Source organism: Phialemonium atrogriseum, assembly GCF_030411735.1.
Source record: "Phialemonium atrogriseum strain 8032-3 unplaced genomic scaffold QBC33scaffold_10, whole genome shotgun sequence".
NCBI classification, from domain to species: Eukaryota; Fungi; Ascomycota; class Sordariomycetes; order Cephalothecales; family Cephalothecaceae; genus Phialemonium; species Phialemonium atrogriseum.
The window spans coordinates 785,461-805,049 of record NW_026848147.1 but is presented as its reverse complement, the minus strand read 5'-3'; the positions used below and the strand labels follow the sequence as shown (position 1 = coordinate 805,049).

General features: G+C 58.9%; 7 protein-coding genes across 7 annotated transcripts; 5 read left to right on the top strand and 2 right to left on the bottom strand.

Moving 5' to 3' along the window:
* The first annotated feature begins 766 nt into the window (after nucleotides 1-766).
* On the top strand, nucleotides 767-1,616 carry QBC33DRAFT_536601 (uncharacterized protein). The gene has a single exon (XM_060427721.1). It carries the CDS (start codon nucleotides 789-791, stop codon nucleotides 1,503-1,505), a length of 717 nt encoding a protein of 238 aa, XP_060284441.1. The 5' UTR covers nucleotides 767-788; the 3' UTR covers nucleotides 1,506-1,616.
* Nucleotides 1,617-1,847: 231 nt separating this feature from the next.
* On the top strand, nucleotides 1,848-3,490 carry QBC33DRAFT_536598 (SCF ubiquitin ligase complex subunit cdc4). The gene is made up of 4 exons (XM_060427720.1): nucleotides 1,848-2,050; nucleotides 2,433-2,586; nucleotides 2,691-2,924; nucleotides 3,006-3,490. Exons 1-4 carry the CDS (start codon nucleotides 2,048-2,050, stop codon nucleotides 3,032-3,034), a joined length of 420 nt encoding a protein of 139 aa, XP_060284440.1. The 5' UTR covers nucleotides 1,848-2,047; the 3' UTR covers nucleotides 3,035-3,490.
* A 337-nt stretch (nucleotides 3,491-3,827) lies between these two features.
* QBC33DRAFT_610735 (metalloendopeptidase-like protein) lies at nucleotides 3,828-6,538 on the top strand. The gene is made up of 3 exons (XM_060432423.1): nucleotides 3,828-4,887; nucleotides 4,946-6,054; nucleotides 6,109-6,538. The coding sequence occupies exons 1-3, from the start codon at nucleotides 4,099-4,101 to the stop codon at nucleotides 6,374-6,376; spliced, it is 2,166 nt and encodes a 721-aa protein (XP_060284439.1). The 5' UTR covers nucleotides 3,828-4,098; the 3' UTR covers nucleotides 6,377-6,538.
* A 177-nt stretch (nucleotides 6,539-6,715) lies between these two features.
* Nucleotides 6,716-10,136, top strand: QBC33DRAFT_619082 (uncharacterized protein). Its single transcript, XM_060432721.1, has 4 exons — nucleotides 6,716-7,109; nucleotides 7,176-7,469; nucleotides 7,532-7,641; nucleotides 7,691-10,136. Exons 1-4 carry the CDS (start codon nucleotides 6,951-6,953, stop codon nucleotides 9,657-9,659), a joined length of 2,532 nt encoding a protein of 843 aa, XP_060284438.1. The 5' UTR covers nucleotides 6,716-6,950; the 3' UTR covers nucleotides 9,660-10,136.
* An 83-nt stretch (nucleotides 10,137-10,219) lies between these two features.
* QBC33DRAFT_536591 (mitochondrial matrix Mmp37-domain-containing protein) lies at nucleotides 10,220-12,355 on the bottom strand. The gene is made up of 2 exons (XM_060427719.1): nucleotides 12,165-12,355; nucleotides 10,220-12,105 (listed from the first exon to the last, which is right to left on the bottom strand). The coding sequence occupies exons 1-2, from the start codon at nucleotides 12,192-12,194 to the stop codon at nucleotides 10,489-10,491; spliced, it is 1,647 nt and encodes a 548-aa protein (XP_060284437.1). The 5' UTR covers nucleotides 12,195-12,355; the 3' UTR covers nucleotides 10,220-10,488.
* A 550-nt stretch (nucleotides 12,356-12,905) lies between these two features.
* On the top strand, nucleotides 12,906-15,785 carry QBC33DRAFT_490684 (MAD-domain-containing protein). Its single transcript, XM_060425464.1, has 2 exons — nucleotides 12,906-13,164; nucleotides 13,283-15,785. The coding sequence occupies exons 1-2, from the start codon at nucleotides 13,030-13,032 to the stop codon at nucleotides 15,572-15,574; spliced, it is 2,427 nt and encodes an 808-aa protein (XP_060284436.1). The 5' UTR covers nucleotides 12,906-13,029; the 3' UTR covers nucleotides 15,575-15,785.
* Nucleotides 15,777-19,108, bottom strand: QBC33DRAFT_47791 (putative suppressor of profilin protein). The gene is made up of 5 exons (XM_060425277.1): nucleotides 18,957-19,108; nucleotides 18,759-18,851; nucleotides 18,607-18,692; nucleotides 16,893-18,538; nucleotides 15,777-16,820 (listed from the first exon to the last, which is right to left on the bottom strand). Exons 1-5 carry the CDS (start codon nucleotides 18,993-18,995, stop codon nucleotides 16,078-16,080), a joined length of 2,607 nt encoding a protein of 868 aa, XP_060284435.1. The 5' UTR covers nucleotides 18,996-19,108; the 3' UTR covers nucleotides 15,777-16,077.
* Between the last annotated feature and the right edge of the window lie 481 nt (nucleotides 19,109-19,589).

The window sequence follows — 19,589 nt, the reverse complement described above, 5'->3', positions numbered from 1 at the left end:
TAATCACTGGTTTACTGGATGTGAAGTTGTGAAAGTCAATGAGATGACAAAGCAAGGATGTGGAGAGACGCAATTCGTCGTCTGAATTAAAGGCGAATGGGAATGACAATAGTAACGCTTACCTGAAGTATTGCTGCTATACTAAGTGCCAGCTTTCTCTCAATGCAATTGTGGTTCGGGAGTGCGGAAAGACATGACCCGACAAGACGTCAGAGTTGGAAATGCGGCGGCATGACACCATCCCGATATCGCCGGCGGAAACCATCGGTGATCGTCGGCGGTACTACTATGCTAGCTCGCCAAGGGCCAAAGGGATCAAACTGCCGATTGCAAAAAAGCGTGGGATGGCGATTGATGGGGGTTTGCGCGGGATCTTGACCATGTATATAATATGTAGACCTGTATATGATATGGATGCTGTTGCCCCAGAATCGACCAAGCCAAGCACCAAAGAAGCACCGATTGAACGTTGAAGGCACACGACACCAACAGTGATGTCAACCTTTGCGCAAGTCTCTCTCCCCCTCCTCAATAGAATCGACTACGATAAACTCACCTTCTAACAATGACACAGGCGTACCACCTTCTCCCACGCCGGCTACGCCGCCTTCCGGCCCAGCTATGGGCCCTCGCTCTTCCGCACCGTGCTGAACTACCACAACCATAACCACAAACCCAGCAAACAGTCCCGCGGCACGCTCCTCGACCTCGGGTGCGGCCACGGCGTGGTGTCGCGCGCCCTAGCCCCGCACTTCGGCGCCGTGCTCGCCCTCGACCCCTCACCAGGCATGGTGGCGCAGGCGCGGGAGCTCAACGCCGGCGACACCACCGCAGCCGGGATCGAGGTGCGGCAGGGGTCGGCCGAGGACCTGTCCCCGCTGCGAGACGGCAGCGTCGACTGCGTCGTGGCCGGGCAGGCGGCGCACTGGTTCGACTACGAGAGGGCGTGGCCCGAGCTGGCGCGGGTGGCGGTGCCGGGGGCCACGCTTGCGTTCTGGGGGTACAAGGACCACGTCATCGTCGGGCGGCCCGCGACGTCGGAGGTGTTTGACCGGTTCACGTACGGCGAGGGGGAGGTGGCGCCGGGGATGGAGAGCATGGCCCGGTTCTGGGAGTTGCCCGGGAGGAACATCCTGCGCAACTCGCTGAGCGCGGTCGTGCCCCCCCAGGAGGACTGGGAGGACGTCCGGCGGATCGTCTGGGATCCGGATCGGAAGACCGCTGAGATCGGGGACGCGGCCGAGGAGGTGCTCTGGATGCGGAAGACGCTCAAGCTGGGAGAGCTGGAGGGCTATACCAGGACGTACAGCGCTTTCGGCGGCTGGAAGGATGCACATCCAGAGTTCAGAAGCCGGGTCGATGGCGGAGAGGGGGACATCGTCGATAAGATGTACGACGAGGTCGTGGCAGCAGTGCCGGAATGGGAGGCAGAGGGGGACAAGTGGAGGGAGATCGAGGTCGAGGCGGTCTGGGGGACAGTGCTATTACTGGCCAGGAGGCGATAATATTGGCGTCCAGCTGTTCTGTTTCTTTTTTTTTTTTTTTTTTGCATCTAGTTCAATATTCAATGTATACAACTGTAGGTATTTAGCAAATGCCTCCAAGCCAAGATCTATGTAAAGTATGTTCAAATGGGTTGCACTTGCATACTTGTGATTGGCAATAGGTACCGATCACTTCCACAGACAATTTGCATCAACCTGAATATCAACCAAACGGATACTAGGCACGATTCTGCCTGATGATGATGTGTCGAAGCTGATCACTCATTGGTGCAGCGGGGCAGAAAAAAGAAAACAATACCCCTCCCCACCCGCCGTTGCCTTCTCAACCAGAACCCACGGGCCCCAATCTGGGCGCATGAAGGCACAGACCAAGGGGCACTGCCAATTCCACGGCTGATGCTCCTTAAAAAGAGAACAGCAGCAGGTGCATCCAGTTCTTGCTGGTTCAAACACTGACACTGGAACTTGAAAACTTCCCCGATTACTGTCGGTCATTCCTTTTCGATCTCCCGCGCAGACGTTCTTGAAGCTACCTAGAAAAGATGGTGAGTACCTAATCCAATCCCCGATCAAGTATGGAAGTGGAATTCGCCGCGCGCGCTCGTTGGTTGCCCAGGTCAACAGAGACACACACCGGCGCCCACTAAAATCCTCTCCCGATGTTTAGTGCATCGGAGGCAAGGGGGCAGAGCTTCAATCCCACTTTTGCGATTTTGCTGTCACGATCACATCATTCACCAGCAAAAACAGCTTTTCTTTCCCTGTGTCTCTGCACGAAGCACAATCATCTTCCCATTTGCAGAATCAATCCACCTGCATCTGCCATTCCTAGGCATCATTTCAAACCCCATCATACTCCGTGAATCCGGGGAAGAAACGCACTAGAAATACCGGTAAACAATGGCATCTAACCACTTCGACGCTCAGGCTTCCACCAACTACAAGGAGGCTTTCTCCTTGTTCGACAAGCGCGGAAACGGCCGTGTCACCCTCGACAGCCTGGGAGACCTCCTCCGCGCCTGTGGCCAGAACCCGACGTTGGCGGAGATTCGGGATCTGGAGAAGACCGTTGGCGGTGACTGTGAGTTGCCATCATCCATTTTTCGGGGAGCCGGGCCCTTCTGCTCCACCCCGCAGCATGCATGCCTTCGTTTACTGACCCCATTGCTTCCAACCCTTCTGCAGTCGATTTCGAGACCTTCCAGCGCGTCCTCAACCGGCCAGGCGGCTTCCGCGAACCCGGCGAGCCCGAGGAGTACTGCCGCGGTTTCCAGGTTTTCGACAAGGACATGACGGGCTTCATCGGCGTTGGCCAGCTCAAATACATCCTGACGAACCTGGGCGAGAAGATGTCAGAGGAGGAGGTCGAGGAGCTGCTCAAGGCCGTCGACACCAGCTCAGGACAGGTTAACTACACTGGTGAGTTGCGGCTCCCCGCTGCCCTATTTTGCGAGACGTTGGAGCGGCATTGCTGACTTCCCCTTTTTCGAATGGAAACAGAACTCGTCCGGACGATACTTGCGAACTAAACTACACCCGCGCATCGGTCAAGATTTGGGTTATGTTTGGGCGCTAGATCGGAGTGGAAGTAGGGAGGGTGGTTTGCGTCTTCAAGTGGCATAGAGGAAGCCTCTTGACGGACGACGTTTACGATGGACATTACTGCATTGCTTTCCTACGGTTGGGCAGCTGGGCGTTCGACTGTTTTTCTTCCATCCAACTGTATCACTTTGGGAACTTGTCGGTCGGCTATTACGGTTGCTTCAGGACTGGGGATAAATAGCACAGGACATTCACCAATATTGCGCCCATGCGACATGCAACCGTTGCGTGTGAACCATCGCATGTGAACCTGGCTCGTTGACCCTCGAGTGTTTCCCCTTCAACGCCCAACGCCGAGACTTGGAGTCTTGGCATCATCGGATGTAGACCTTGGTAGTTCTGGGCGTAACAAAGCAGCAACAGTACGAGGTTTCAGCCGGGGGAGGGGCCGGCCCGGAACCTGCCTTTAATTAGGTGCTTAGAGGTATAGTAGCAATATGAATTGATCGCGAGTCAGTTCGACTTCAACCGTTGCTTTTACTTCGTATCGAGCCCCAGTCTGGAATCCACCTATTAGTCTGCGTATTCGATCGTACTACCTACCTAGGTACCAGCTTTTGGTATCGCATTCTCAACCTCTTTTACTACCTAGGTACCTTAGTTCGTTCCCCCGTCTTCCCCTCCCAACCCCGCATAGAACCTGCCTACCTAAGGTACCTAATGAGGTAGCCCAACCGCAGCAACGCATCTCTCCCATCTGCAACCGTGCAAGTCTTCCAGCAAGTCGTTCAACCTGGCGAATTCCACTCCTCGTCCACGACAGGCCGTCCTTCTGCTTGTCCTCTCCGTCCTCCTCTTCTCCTCAATCACCGTCATCCTGGCTGCGCCGCGCATCATCCCTCGACTTTCCAGTCTCTTCAACCACTTGAGGTTCAAGCCACCTCACCAGTATCCTCTTGCAGGGACAGCTAGCATTGCGACCGCGACCGCGACCGGGACTGCATCCTACGCCACCTACTCGCCCATCTTCACCCACGTCTCCGACGCGAAGATGTCCAAGTACCAGAACCCTCCTCAGCCGCCGCCGCTGTTCACCGGCACCAAGGAGAGCATCGTCTCCGACGCTAAGGAGCTGTGCGACCGAACACGCTCCCTGCTCGACGGGCTCGTCGCTGATATATCTCCCTCGGACAAGTCCCGGGCCACGTTCGACGCCGTCGTGCGGCCCCAGATCGAGGACGAGAACGAGAGCTCCCTGAGCGCCCGCATCCTCGGCTTCTACCAGTACGTGAGCGGCGACGCCGCCTTGCGGGACGCCAGCACCGAGGCGGAGAAGCTGATGGACGACTTCTCCATCGAGGTCGGCATGCGCGAGGACGTCTTTCACCTGGTCGACGCCGTCTACGAGAACTCGGGCCTACGGGCCGCAAGGGAGAAGGACAGGGAGGCCAACATTGACGACGCCCTTGCCACCTCGGTGGGCCTCGAAGACGCTGAGAGCGCGAGGTTCCTGGACAAGGAGCGTAAGAGTTATATCAAGAACGGCCTAGGTCTGCCCGTCGGCCTGCAGAGGGATCGCTTCAAGGAGATCAAGAAGCGCCTGAGCCAGATCCAGATTGCCTTCCAGAAGAACCTGAACGAGGAGAACGGCGGCCTCTGGTTCACCGCGGAGGAGCTCGACGGCGTGCCCGAGGACGTATTGGACGGCTTGCAGAAGGGGACGGGCGAGAACGAGGGCAAGCTGAGGCTGACGTTCAAGTACCCCGACCTGTTCCCCACGCTGAAGTTCGCGAAGAACGCGGATACGAGAAGGAAGCTGTTTGTGGAGAACGAGAACAAGGTATGAATACTCTCCGTTGGACGGGGCTGGATCACTCACTAACCCGACATGGCGCCAGTGCAACCAAAACGCCCCCCTCTTCAAGGAGGCCGTCGTCCTGCGGGACGAGGCTGCTCGCCTCCTCGGATACCCCGATCACGCCACGTTCCGCATTGAGGACAAGATGGCCAAGACGCCCAAGACGGTCCTGGACTTCCTCGGCGACCTGAGGACCCGTCTCGCGCCGGGCGGGGCCAAGGAGACGGAGCACCTCGTCGAGCTGAAGAAGAAGGACCTCGCCGAGAGGGGCCTGCCGTTCGATGGGAACTATTACCTCTGGGACCACCGCTTCTACGACCGCCTGATGGTGGAGACGGAGTACAGCATCGACGAGAACGCCATCGCCGAGTACTTCCCCCTGCGGCGCACCGTCGCGGCCATGCTCAACATCTTCGAGGAGCTGTTCGGCCTAGCCTTCGTCGAGCTCACCCCGGAGGACCGCGCGCGCCTCTCGCCCACGGGCAGGGCGGAAGACATCGCCTGGCACGAGGACGTCATCCTGTTCAGTGTGTGGAACGACAGCTCCGAGGGAGACGGCTTCGTCGGCTACCTGTACCTCGACCTGCACCCCCGCCAGGGCAAGTACGGCCACGCGGCCAACTTCAACCTGCAGCCGGGCTTCCTGCAGAAAGACGGCCGGAGCCGGCGGTACCCGGCGACGGCGCTGGTGTGCAACTTCAGCAAGCCGACGCCGAAGAAGCCGTCGCTGCTGAAGCATGACGAGGTGGTGACGCTGTTCCACGAGCTGGGCCACGGCATCCACGACCTGGCGGGCCGGTGCCGCTACGCCCGGTTCCACGGCACGTCGACGGTGCGCGACTTTGTCGAGGCGCCGAGCCAGATGCTGGAGAACTGGTGCTGGACGCCGAGCCAGCTGCGGTCCCTGAGCGGGCACTACGAGACGGGCGCCAAGATCCCCGACAACCTGATTGCGAAGCTGATCGCCACCAAGCACGTCAACGGCGCGCTGTTCAACCTGCGGCAGCTGCACTTTGGCCTCTTCGATATGACGGTGCATACGCCCAAGTCACATGCCGAGCTCGAGGCCATGGATATGGGCAAGGTTTTCAACGACTTGCGGGTGCAGATCGCCGGGTTGAAGGGGCCTGAGGCCCTAGGCGAGCCAAGGTAAGCGTGTCGCACAGCTTCGTTTCTTCATTTTACTAACATGGATGCTTGCAGCACCTGGGGACACGGCGAGGCTACGATGGGTCACCTGATCGGGGGATACGATGCGGGCTATTACGGCTATCTGTCCTCCGAGGTCTATTCCGCCGACATGTTCTACTCCGTCTTCAAGCAGAACCCCTTGGACGGGGTGCAGGGCAGGCGGTACCGGCACACGGTCCTTGAGAAGGGCGGTTCTCAGGAGGAGATGTTGACGCTGGAGCAGTTCCTCGGGCGGAAGCCGAGCACGGAGGCGTTCTACAAGGAGTTGGGCTTGGCGTAGGAAACGCTTTTTCCATGCGGGTCTTGCGAGAGTTGAAGGTTGTGGAGGGAAGACAGAGCTTGGTGCATTAATATATATATATGCATGTGTGTGTGTGTGTGTGTGTGTATTCTCCTAGAACACGACTTGCCCATCTAGAAACAGAATCATCGTCACTCCCATCATCTCACATTCTCCATGCATTTGCTTCAGCCCCGCCATGCCCAATGTGTCCCCACTCAAGCCAGAAACCAAGAAACCAAACTTACAGTTGCGTGTCACGTGATGAAGTAAACAAACGCGTCCAGCTCCAGCCAACCAACACGCCCGTGTAGTTTGGATGCGCCTTCTCCCCCATGACGACAACCCGCCGCATCCCACTCGACATTTGTTCCCCATTCAACCACAATTTTCGAGGCAATTAGCTCCCCTTTTCTCGGCCGTTGCAGACAATGTACCGGCTCCTTTGACCTTTGCCCTCGAACTAACCCTCTCATCCAAAAACACCGCCAATCTAAGCTTCCGCCGTCCATCCTGAATTCGACGCCTCGAGAACAACGTTAAGGGCAACACAGCGGACCCGATCAAACTCAGAATGGCGATGACCGACGCCGACGAATGGTACTTTGTGTACGAGAACCGGCTGGCATCCTTCCAAGCGCCTCAACCACTCGCCAAGCGAAGGGCATCCAACGCCAATTCGCGGGCTCCAAAGACTTTAACATGGCCGCACAAGTTCCTGTCCCCCACCGATGTGAGTATTCCTTTGCATACCTCATGATACTCGGGGCTGTTGGTTGACTGATTGCCCCCTTCGTAGATGGCACAAGCCGGATTCGTCTTCCAGCCACAACCAAGTAATCCCGACAATGTCGCCTGTTTCCTCTGCCACACGACCATCGACGGCTGGGAGAAGGATGACGATCCGCTGGCCGAGCACCTGAAGCATTGGCCCGACTGCGGCTGGGCCATTACAGCGGCCGTTGAGGCAGAAGTGGCAGAGTTCACGACGATGCACCCTCTCGACCCGAGGATGGTCGAGGCGCGTAAGGCGACTTTCGGAGGGAAGTGGCCGTACGAGTCCAAGAAGGCGTTCAAGTGCAAGACCAAGCAGGTAAGCATTTTTGGCTCCGTGTCTGCGGCTATAGAGATCTCGGCTGACTCTTAACTACCTAGCTGGTGGAGGCGGGCTGGAGGTACACGCCCACTCTCGAATCCGATGATATGACGACTTGTCCCTATTGCCACCTTGGACTCGACGGCTGGGAGTCCGGTGACAAACCGATGTGAGTAGGGCGTGCCCCCAATGTCGGGGTCCTGCTAAACATTTTCCAGTGAGGAACACTACAAGCGCGCTCCCGACTGCCTGTTCTTCCAGCTCGTCAGCCAAAACCCAGCACCCAAGAAAGGCCGGGCCACCAAGGCAGCCCGAGCCTCCAAGGCCTCCCGGCTCTCAGTACAGTCTGTTGCCACGGCCACGTCTGAATTTCCTTCGGCCGCAGATGTCACTGTAGACCACGACGACAGTGTCATGACGACGACATCTGTGGTGACACAAGGCGGCAGGAAGACCACCAGAGGCAGAAAGGCGGCAACGACAAAGGGGAGGAAAACACGAGCGAAGAAGGACGACGCCGTTGAGGTCCTGGAGGATGAGCAGGATGTAGAAGTGCCCCCTCCGCCACCACCGAAGGCTACAAGAGGGCGCAAGAGGGCGAGTGATGCCGTGGAGGATTCCATCATCACCAATGCCGAGGCCCCGGCACCCAAGAAGCGGGCGACCAGGGCAAGTGTCAGCAACAACGTGGATGCCTCGGTTCTCAGCACTGCTTCCCAAGATATAGACATGGCCGATGCGCCTCCTGCGAAACGGCCAACCAGCCGCAAGAAGGGCCGGGCCTCGACCGCCAGGACAACCCGCAAGGCCTCGTCGTCTTCATCCCTCAGGTCGCAGGCCTCCACTGCATCTCTGCGGGCACAGGTGCCCGACGACGACGAGCTTGATCGCCAGCTGCAGGCCGATCTCGAACGACCCCTCACCGACGATGAAGATGTTGCCGCCGATTCTGATTCTGAGAGGAAGAAGGCGGAAGGCGAAGCGGCGCCGGCGCCGGCAAAGCGCAGGGCTCGGAAAGGAACTACTTCTAAGAAAGCCACTGCGCAGAGCCAGGAAGAGGAGAATAATGATTACGCCATGTTTGACCCCGCACCCCCCGAACCCGACGAGGCGGAGGTCGACGCGGAGCTGAAGGCTTTGGAGGCCGAGATGAAGGCCGAGGAGCAGGTAGAGGTTCTAGAGGTCCCCAAGAAAGGGCGAAAAGCGGGCACGCGCAAGGCCTCCAAGCAGACAAAGAAGGCCAAGGAAGTTGCGCAGCCACCCCCCGATCCTGTTGAGGAGCCCTCAGAGGAGGAGGCGGTGATGCTTGTCGAGCCCGTTCCCCCTCCTGCCCCCGTTCCTGCTGCCGCTCCCGAACCAGAGGTGGCCGACGACCCTGATGCGAGCAATGCAACTGTTGTCACCAAGACATCTGGTGGCCGCCTTAGCACCGGGAAGAGGGGCAGGGGCCGTCCCCCAAAGAATGCGAGGACCTCTCAACCCGCAGACGATGAGCCCGAAGAGGACCATCCCCCCCCGGTCCCCGCTCACGTTGAGTTTCAAGTGGCGTCCCCCACGGTCCGCGAGTCATTCTCCGCCCTGAACCGGACCCCCGGCAAGGGGAAGGTAGTCCCGTCCCACACCCCCTCGGGACCGACGCCTGTCCAGATGGACAAAGCGCTTCCCCTGCCGCCGCCCTTCTCGATACCGCGAAAGCCCCCCGCGACGCCCCGCGCAACCAACGCGACGCCACCCACCGCCAACGCCAAGCAGGCGACGCTGTCGCCCTCGCAGTCGCCGCAGTCCTCGGACGCGGAGAACCGGCCCCCGTCGTCCAAGCCGCCGTCGTCCAAGCGGACGGCGCTGGCGCTGGCACCCGTGCCGGCCACGCCGGTGCGCGGATCGCCTTCTTCGAGGCGCAACGTCGTCGCGGGACTACAGAGCACGGCGCGGTGGACAGCCGTGGACCTGGAGACTGTGTTTGAGGGCATGGGTCCGACGACGAGTCACGGCGTGGACGGGATCCTGGGGAGGGGCGCGGACGGGCTCGGCAGCCCCGAGAAGAGGATGACTGTTGAGGAGTGGATCTACCATAACGCGGGGCTGGCGGAGCGGAAGCTGAGGCATGAGTGTGAGGCTATGGTTTCTGCTTTTGAGAGGGAGGGGACTAGGGCGATGGGTGTTTTGGAGGAGTTGGTTGTTGATTGAGGGAGTGCGTGGGATTGCAATGGGGTCGATCCATTTGCTGCCTGGGGATGGGGGGAGGGAGAGCTGGTTCTTCTGACGACCGGGGTCTGGAAACAGGGGTGATGTGGATGGGTGTTGTCCACCGGGAAACGGGGAACACGAGGCGTTAATTGTATCCATCGGGCTGGTCACGGCGTTTTGTTAAAATAATGAGGCTACCTATTGTTTGTGCTTGTTGAATCTCCTTCCTGCTGAAACTATTCTCACACTGGTTTGTCTGGCCCTGAGAGGTGTGTCGACGATATCATCCGCCAAGGCCACCCCCCCCATGTTTCTCATATGCTTTTCTTGTGATTCTGCATATACTGGAGAGATGGATTAGCACCGGAAAGGTGACAAGGTAGGCAGGAAGAGGAGCACGGCAAGGGCAGACCAGTTGATGTCATCCGACTAGTATTCTCTTGGTGTCACGAAAAACAACAGTGTCACTGACAAGGCAAACCGCACTTCTCTACCTTGACGCGAGTCACCCCATAACCACCCGATGCGAAGGAGAGCCTCATCGGGTGGCATGCCTGGCGGTAAGCAAAAGCTGAAGTTATTAACCATTTATCTTATCTACCGTACCCCAGGTTAGTTAGGTCCCCCCCCGGGCCTCCCTCAAAACGCCTTTCATATTGGGTCTAATGGCTCCCCTTCCTGGATGCCATGCCATGCCATGCCACCCAGCCCCGCCATGCGATGATCTTAACATGCAAAAAAAGGGTAAAAAATGTCTGGTAAATACACACAAAGGGAAAAAAAGGCCAGTCTGCCTGTTGCGCCCCGCAGGGGAATGAGGGGGAAAAGCCTACGAAGACCTCTCGTCAGACTTCTCAGACTCCTCCGACTTCTTCTCCCGGGCAGCATCACCGGCCTGCGCCTTCCCCTGCGCCTTTCCCTCGCGGAACTTCCCCATCTTCTCGCCGATGTACCTCGCCGTCCTGCCGACGCCCGCGGTGAGACCGCTCTTGAGGCTCTGCGTCGCCGACGGCCAGCTGACCGTCTGCTTGATGACCTTCCGGACGTACTCGCGCAGGTGCGCCGGCTCGTCCTGGGCGATGCGGCGCTCGAACCCGCCGCCCTTGCGCCGCCTGAACGACGTCGCGTCCTCGTCCCTCGACTCGGCCATCATGCGGCCGAACTCGTCCTGCGGGATGGCGAACTTCTTCTGGTACTGGAAGTAGAGCCGCTGCCGGAACGACTTGGGCAGCCGGCTGACCATGTTGCCGCGCTTGACCGGGTCCATGTCCTGCTGGAGCGAGAGGTTGGCCTCGGCGTCGGCGACCCAGCCGTCCGCGCCGTGGGCCGGGTCGTCAAAGTCGACGTTGGGGAGCGTCTCGATCAGCGGCGCGTACAGCCGCCGGAAGTTGGGCAGGTTGTTGCCCACGATGTTGGCCACCTTGCGCGGGTTCTCCGTCGGCAGGGACATGCGCGGGTCGCCGAGGTACGAGATGCTGGCGATGGTGCTGTAGAGCTCCCGCTCCGTGAACTTGGGCGGGAGCAGCAGGAGTGCCGTGCGGAGGGCGGAGAGGAGATTCATCTGGTTCGCCAGCCGGACGCGAGCGTCGTCGCGGAGGATCTTGACGGGCTTGTGCAGCCGGCCGGCCAGGTAGAGCGTGTCCCACTCGGAGAGGTCCTTGCATAGCGTGTCGAGGTTGACAACGCCGTACTTGACGAGGATGCCATTGATCACGACGTAGGGATTGAAGTAGACGCCGGCGCCCCACCGGTCCTGCACCGTGGAGACGGCACCGGAGCCCAGGCTCCCGAGGAAGGAATAGTGGTTTCTGTGCTGGTTGAGATTCAGACTGTGCCAGTGCTGGGTGAAAGTGACGCCGAAGATGAAGTCGATCATCTTTGGCGTCCCATCCTGTGCCCGCTGGACCGCCGCCGGGGCCTTCGGATGTATGGCCCTTATCTCGGCCTCGGTGGGGACGCGCCCGTCACTCTTGGACTGCGGGAAGACGCCGGAGCCGTATGCAAAGGCGTATCGGATGGGGGCCCGGAACTGCCAGAGAATCTGTCGCAGGGCCTCCTTGAACTCGGCATTGATCAGGATATGCTGATTGACTCCAAAGTTGGCATGTGGGAGCTCGTTGAAGCCCTCGATGTCGAAGTTCGGATGCACCTCCCAATCGTCCTGCATGGCAGTTATGCTGGACCGGGCCGAATCGCTTGACGCCTCGCTCACCGCATCCTCGGGGGACTTGGAGTCATTCGAAGCAGTTTCCGCCGCTGATCCGGTCGCCGCCTTCTCCCTTGGGCGTTCCTTCGGGTTGTTGGGGAGGAGGTCATTTGAGGAACCGCTGGAGTCGGTTGCGAAAGTTCGAAGAAGAAGGTGACGAGGAGGGAGGGAGATCCGATAAGCAGAGAACGGGCAGGGCGTGGTGTTTCTCGTCGAGAGCCTTCGCACGGCCGCCGAGCCCTGGATTTGAGCTCAAATTAGCTATGACGTCCGAGCCGAGTAACCAAATGCAAGCTTACCATGCGGGCTGCGCCTATGCGAGATGCCATTGCGAAGGCTTGGAATGCGCGGTAGAATTGTGGATTTTGCGGGAGGATGGTAGAAGGAGAAGATAGGGTGGAGGGAGGAAAAGCAGCGGGCGCTGCAGAGGAGTTATCTTTCTTTGCGATCCATGTGTGGTGGAGATGGGGTGAGAATGTTGAAAGATGGGAAGCTAGGAAGCTCAGAGCTGGGCAGCTCCCGCCCTGCAAGGATAAAATTGCAAGCCGCAACGACATCACTGAACAGGGATAGTTGTGGCACAGACCTTGAGCTCTAGACCCGCCCCCCATCGACAACCTGCAACCTCAGCCACACCTTGTTGGGGTCAACCAAGACTGGAAGGCATTGGTTATGGTCATTGGTTGGCATATGCTGTCGATCTGGACTGTCGTTGCATAGGTATCAAGTTGTGTATTTCTTTTGTTTGCTGTCTGCAAAGCATCTCATAGTACATTACATGTACTATGTAGGAACAGACTTACAGGAGCTGTGTTAGTGGTGCATCCGGTTTATTAGCATGTCAGTGTGGGTGCACTCATTGCGTTTGCCTAGCTATGTACCAACCTTTGATCCTAACAATCGGATTATGACCCTGATCAACCTGAAAAGCAAAGTCAAATCTAGGTTAGGGCTCAGTCGAGTCCAGATCATTGAAAAGGAGCAAGAATTTGGCAGTATAACAAAGAAACGTGCGGTTCCTCCCCCTGCTGCACTCGGCCAGATCACGTGACTCGTCTGGCAACGATCTACATACACAGTAGGCTGGCAGCTGGAAGCTCTGTTTGGATCCCACGACTCCCCAACCGAGACAAGCAACGCGTTTCTGACCACAAACTGACCAAAATGCGGGCACACACGCCTCAGGGCGGCGATCCCCCAGGGAGTGCCAGGAGAAATTCTATTACTGGGAACAATAGTTTCCGATCCAGCATCGGGAGCGGCCTCCCTCGTCCACAAACCTCGCTTCGAGAGTCAAGGGTGAGTTAGAGAATCCGAACAAAGACAAGACCTCCAGCGGCCTCCCTTTGAAACCCCGATCAATTGCGAAGGAGCTCTCGATTTGTGTAGTGTTTCCAGCTAACAAAACGGATGATAGATAGGTAGCACGCGTGCGACAAACACCCAACCATCCTTCAACTTCTTCACCGGCGAGACGCGCAACACCACCACTCAGATGGCCGCCCCGCCTTCGCGCCACAGCCTCGCCGGCGGTGGCCCGTCACCACCACCCCGCGGCCGCGCCGGCACCGTCGGCACCAACTTCTCACGCGAGAGCAGCAAGGAGAACCACGCGCCCGCCGACGCCGAGGAGTACGAGACCCAGCGGCGACGGATCGAGGAGCTCAAGGCCGAGCTCGGCACACTGCGCTACACAATGCGAAACTACGAGCAGGAGAAGGAGATGACCGCACTAGAGAAGGAGAACGAGCTGCGCGAGGCCCGGCGGCGCGCCGACGACGACTTCAAGAGCAAGCAGGCCGCCGAGGCCGACAAGGCGCGGGCGCTGCGCCAGGCCGAGGCCCTGAGTGCCGAGCTGGAGGCGCTGCGGACGGAGCAGGACGCGCTCAGGAGGACGCTAGACAAGCGGGCCCGGGATGCAGAGGAGGAGGCGCGCGTGCTGCAGGAGCAGCTGGAGGATCTCAGCGCTGCCAAGGACGACGCGTCACGCATGGCCGACAGGGAGGTCAAGGAGCTAAAGGGCCAGCTCGCGTCCGTGCAGAGGACGGTCCAGGAGCTTGAGCAGGACGCCCAGTCTAGAGAGGCGATGCTGCAGAAGACGCAGGAGCGGTTGACGGAGAGGGACGGGACCGTGGCACATCTCGAGGCCGATGTCCTACGGCTGAAGGCGCAGACCGGCGATGCCGAGACGATAGCTGTCATTCGAAGGGAGCTGACGGACCAGGTCACACACATCCGGACGTTGGAGGCGGCAAATCGAGAGCAGCTCACGGAGCTGAAACACCTGCGCCAGGTCCACAAGGCTGTGGAGATTGTCGAAGAGGAAAAGATGTCGCTGCAGCGGCAGCTGGAGGTTGCCGAAACCGTACAGACAGAACTTGCCGAAGAAAGGCGACAACGGCAGAGACTAGAAGACGAGCGACTCGCATGGGCTTCCTATCTGCAGAGCGAGACGGGCGCGGACGGGCCACTCGAGTTCGACTCACCAGAAGCCATGGCGAGGGCGCTCGTCCAAGAGCGCCTGAACAGCGCGTCCCTTGTCGAGAAGCTCGGCGGGCTGCAGCCCGAGATCGCGGACCGCGACAACATCATCCAGACGCTGGAGCGGGAGAGGGCCAGCCTGAGGGAGCAGATGGAGAAGTTGAGGACTACGTCGAACTCCGCCGCCGCCGACAAGGCGAGGATCCGCGTCGACAGACAAAGAGTCCTCGCCATCAAGGAGGTCGAATATCTACGCGCGCAGCTCAAGACATTCGACACCGAGGACGTAACCCACCAGCCAGAGAGCTTCGACCAGAAGAAGAGCGACCGGATCCAGGAGCTGGAGGACCTCGTAGACAAATACAGGGAGGAGGTGCAAAACCTGCACTCGGAGCTCACCTCGATCGAATCGTCGTCTACCAGCCCACCTACCGCAGCCACAGCCGGCGGCAAGCGGCCCAGGCCCGACGACGACGACGGCGCGGGGGAGGACCAGCACGAGCAGCTAGGCCAGCTGGCGCGCAAGAACCGCAAACTGCAGGACGAGCTGTCGACCCTCCAGAGGGCGCACTCCCTCCTGCAGAGGGAGCAGTCCGTCGCGGCGGGCCAGCTCGCCGCGGCCCGGGAGCGGGACAAGACTCGCGTCCTCGCGCTGCGGTCGAACCCGACGTCGGACTACGAGGCCGTCAAGGCGGACACGCTGCGGGCCCTGCAGCGCGAGAACGCCGAGCTGCTGGCCCACCTGGAGCAGCTCCAGCAGCAGCACCAACGGTCATCCTCGTCGTTGTCGTCGTCTAGCCCGTTCGCGACAGTGCCGGCCTCGCAGCTCGAGGCCGCCCGGCGGGAGGTGGAGTCGGCCCGTGCGGAGACGGCGTCGGCGCACAAGTCGGCGCGGCGGCTTAAGGAGGTGTGGGCGTCTAAGAGCGGCGAGTTCAAGGAAGCCATCTTCAGCACGCTGGGGTGGACGGTGACCTTCATCCCCAACGGCAAGATGCGCGTCGAGTCGGTCTACCTGCCCTCGGCCACGGACGAGCACGAAAACAGCATCGTCTTCGACGGCGAGAGGGGGACCATGAAGGTGGGCGGCGGGCCCCGCAGCCCCTTTGCCCAGCGCATCGCCGACAATATCAAGTTCTGGGTCCGCGAGAGGGGCTGCGTTCCTTGCTTCTTGGCCGCGCTGACGCTCGAGTTTTACGAGGAGCACACGAGGGCCGCGAGGCCGGTTTGAGGTTGGGGCTAGGGTGTAGAAGGCTGGGTAGGTAGCTGGGGAACTTGGGCTGTTGGAAAGGCCTTTCCCCCAACCTTGGTGTTACATCCTTGTCGGTTTGGGGGATATTATACTGTACTGTACATACGCATAGAACGGCGAGGTGGAACCCCCATGAAGCAAAAAGTATCAATCAATCCATGAATGGAAACAGTGGGTTAATTAACTCTTGCACTCTATTGGCTCAGGATTTTGATATATTCCCATCAAATTTGGTCGTAACTTTCTGAATCTGACAAAGACAAGCTGAACTTTCCAGCTCCAGTTTGCTATACAATGGCAGAGAACATCCATCTGCTCTGCTAGCAGAAGGTAAAAAGCAAAACGAAAAAGAAGATCCCTCCAAAACAAACTTCAGGTCCCGAGCAAGGCGGACAAATTGGACAATCAAAACATAGGTACAGGTATCCATATCATTCATCTCCAGCTTCACACCTTCGGAGGTCATCCCCTCCAATCCCTTTTCATTTGGCCTCGTACTTCCCAGACGCCAACTTGCGCACCACAAGCACGTCAGCCCAGGTCCTGGTATCGTCCTTCAGCGCAGGCGACACGGAACCCTTCTCGTCAGCGAAGGGGTCTCCGCCTTCCTCCTCGTCCTCTTCCTCCTCGATCACGGCCTTGCCCTTGCCCTTGCCCTCGACCAGCCTCGAGACCGAGATGCCGCTCCCGATCCCGGCCGCCGCGGAGGCGGGCGCGGCGTACTCCCACCTCGCCTCGACGTGGCCGGGCGCGGGCTCGCCACCCTGCTCGCCGATGATGCGGCACACGATCTTGGACCAGTCGTCGGTCGGCGTGACGTCGCCGAGGCGCCAGTAGACGACGTGCTTGTCCTTGAGGTGTGTGCTGGCCGGCTTGCTCTGGGCGCCGCTCGCCCGCGCGCCCTCGTAGGTCGCGAAGATGATGACGTTGTTGAGCGTCGCCGGCCTCGGCACCTTGCTGTCAGGGTTGAGCCGGTACTGAATCAGCAGGCCGAGCTTGTCGCCCGCCGGCTTCCACGTCGGCTTGATGACCAGCGGGCAGTGCGATGCGAGGGAGCTGGAAGCATCTTCGGCGTGGACGCGGTAGGTGAAGGATGGCGATGGCTTGGCGAGGTGGGTCAAATCCAACGTGAACTCATCGGGGAAGGGGGTGTTGTTGACCACGATACGGTTTGGTCCGATGGCAGCGAGAACTGGGAAGTTGTTTATGCGAATTGTTTCGTGATCTTGAACGCAGGGGGATGTCAGAATGTCCGTTTTATCAAGGGGGCTTTCGACCACTAAGCCAGTCAACTCACCTGGGATACTAGAGGTTGGATCCGCATTATACGAGAAGGCAATCTCGCCATTGATCCTTGCGTCCTTCACTTCACCGCCATCGAACGACGCCGACACATATTCGATTATCGAAGCATTCAACCCCGGCCCGTACATCTCGGGGTGTTTGTGCTGCGTGAGGCTGCCGAGAGATATGCCGGATCGTACCGACTGCGTATCCGATGTCCCAGCGATGCTGGCTTCCGATGCTAGGGCGGAAACAGCCAAGGGCCGTGAGGTGGAGCTAGGCAATGCCGGTGATGGCGGGAAGGGATTTTCTGAAGTCGGCTCGGGAACGGGCAAGCTGGGCATGTATATCGTGTTGCGAACGTCTCTCCGGCCCCTCATCGTATTGCTCCGGCTTGGCATGCCCATCTGCGTCAGCGTGTTCGCTACGTTGGACAGCGCCGCCTTTTTCGCATCGGGATCCTCCTCAGACACGGGCTCCTTCTGGATGTTCAGCTTGAAGAACCGGTCAGCCTCCTCTCCCGCAGCTGCGGCCTCCTTCTGCGCCTGCGTAATAGGGTCGTTTAGGGGCGCCGGAACGGTGTATCCCTCGGCATCCTTGACGGCTTCCTGGTTATTGTTCTGTTCAGTGGGCTGAGGTCCGGCGGCCGGCGGCGGCGCATCGAAGATATCTTCGGCAGTGCCATTGAGCATGTTCAAGGAAGACTGGACAGGTGCAGCGTCATCTCCACCCGTCACCCCATTGGTACCTTCGTGCGAAGGCTTCGGCTTGCCATCAGACGTATCGGGCGGTTGCGCAGACGTGGGGCTCTCGGCGAGGGACGAGAGTCGATGGCTCGAGTCGGCAAGATTGTGCGAGGACCCGCGCGGGGATATTGCTCTGCCGTGGCTGCTGCCAATGCTCCTCGTAAAGCTGCCCATGTTCTTCTGCGGTGATATTGGTCCGAATCCCCCATGGATGCTCTGCCGCCTTCGCCCGAACATGGTCCCAATCCGGCTTCGCAATTTTGACGAGTCTGGCAATTGCCCGTCCCTCGTCCCCGAATGGTCACTCACATCGTCCTCGTGGCCAGCCGTGGTCGGAGGCGAGAGGGCGGAAGGGGCAACGACACTGTTCTGCCTTGTCGCCGCCGGCGTTCGTCTCTCCAGCTTGGGTTTTCCCGCAATCGTCCGCTGCACGAAATTCTGTACTTCCTGGCTCGTATTAACCTCCAGCATCGTGTTCAATACTTCTTCAGCGGCAGCTTGGGTTCGCGCAGCCTGGTCCACCTCGTGCGTCTCCAGCTGTGTCAAGACGTCACGCAGGTGATTGACTCTCTGCTCGTCGAGGGCCTGTAAGGTCTCGAAGATGAAGGGTGCCTGGGATTCCCATTGTTGGGTTGCGGACTCGAGCCTCGAGGTCACCTGATCGACTTTCTGAGCGTTCGCCTTACCGCCCTTCTTGGTCAGCTTGTCGGACTTGTCCTGGGCCTCGTCAAGCTCCCTCGCCATCGTCTGGAGGTTCGCGCCGATGGTTTGCATGTTCTGCATTTCCCTCTTGTTCTGGAACCCCCGCAGAGCATGCTCGACATCTTTCTCGATCCTCTGCGCAAAGAGGTGGTGGGAGGCGGCGATGGCATCGACGGAGTGGAGGATCTTGTCCCATGGCGATTGGAATACACTGGGACGAACGACGCGTTTAGCAGGCATGCGAGAGCTGCACGATCAGATATCAGGGGGCACACATACCCGAGTTCAGACTGCGCACTAGGCACCTTGAAGAGCAGGAGCTTTCGAAGGCCGCTAGCATAGAGCTCTTCGACCCTCCGGCGCTCCTGGATTTATCGCTCAGTCTGCGTTCCCCCAGATGCGCGGCCGCATGCCCAGAAGCAGCATCTTACCTGTAGCCAATCTGCGATTTCCTGATTCACCCGGGAGATTCGCTTGACTCGATCGGAGAGAGCTTGAGCTGCCTGGCCCGACTGGAGGCTAGCCTGGATTGGAGAGAGAACAAACTCTGGTTAGCCGATTCAGGAACAAGTAACTGCCAATGTCTCTCCCCGTTGGAATTGGGCAGGGCAGGAGAGGGTCGAACTTACCAGCATGGCTGGGTACTCGGACCGCGAGAGGTCGTCCATGGCGACGGAATAGCAAAGCGCAACTATGCGGCAATGGAATGAGACTGAAGTCTACACATAGCAGTATGGATACAGGGAAAGCCCAATGGCTAAGAAATGAGAGGAAAGATAGCAGCCGAAAGGCAATGTTTATGCAGTGGGGAAGGAAGCAATTGAATGTTGTCGATCGAGGAGAGAGGCCCGCAGTCGCATCCCAAAACCAGAAGTCAATCCAAGCCTGGCTATGTCACGGGAGCTCCCAACTTCGGCCAGCCATCCCTGTCTTCCGGTCTTATTAATGTATTGTCAACCCACGCAGTGCTTGAGGCTCCACTGTGCTCAGACCACCCCAGATGCTGCATAACCCCACACTATTCTATTCTTGAACTGCTGCTCGTTCTTGCGCAGCAAATTGGGAATATAAGCAGCAGAGAAGTACCTACTGTAGTTTGGTCGGCTTCAGCTCTGAGAACGAAAGAACTCGTGGCTCTTTGCCACAACATCCATGTTATTCTTCCCAGAAAGATATGTAACCTAGCTACTCTTCAGAGGAAGAGAAGCCTGTATCTCCCAACAATGCACTAACCTGACGAACCCCTAGATCATGATGACGTT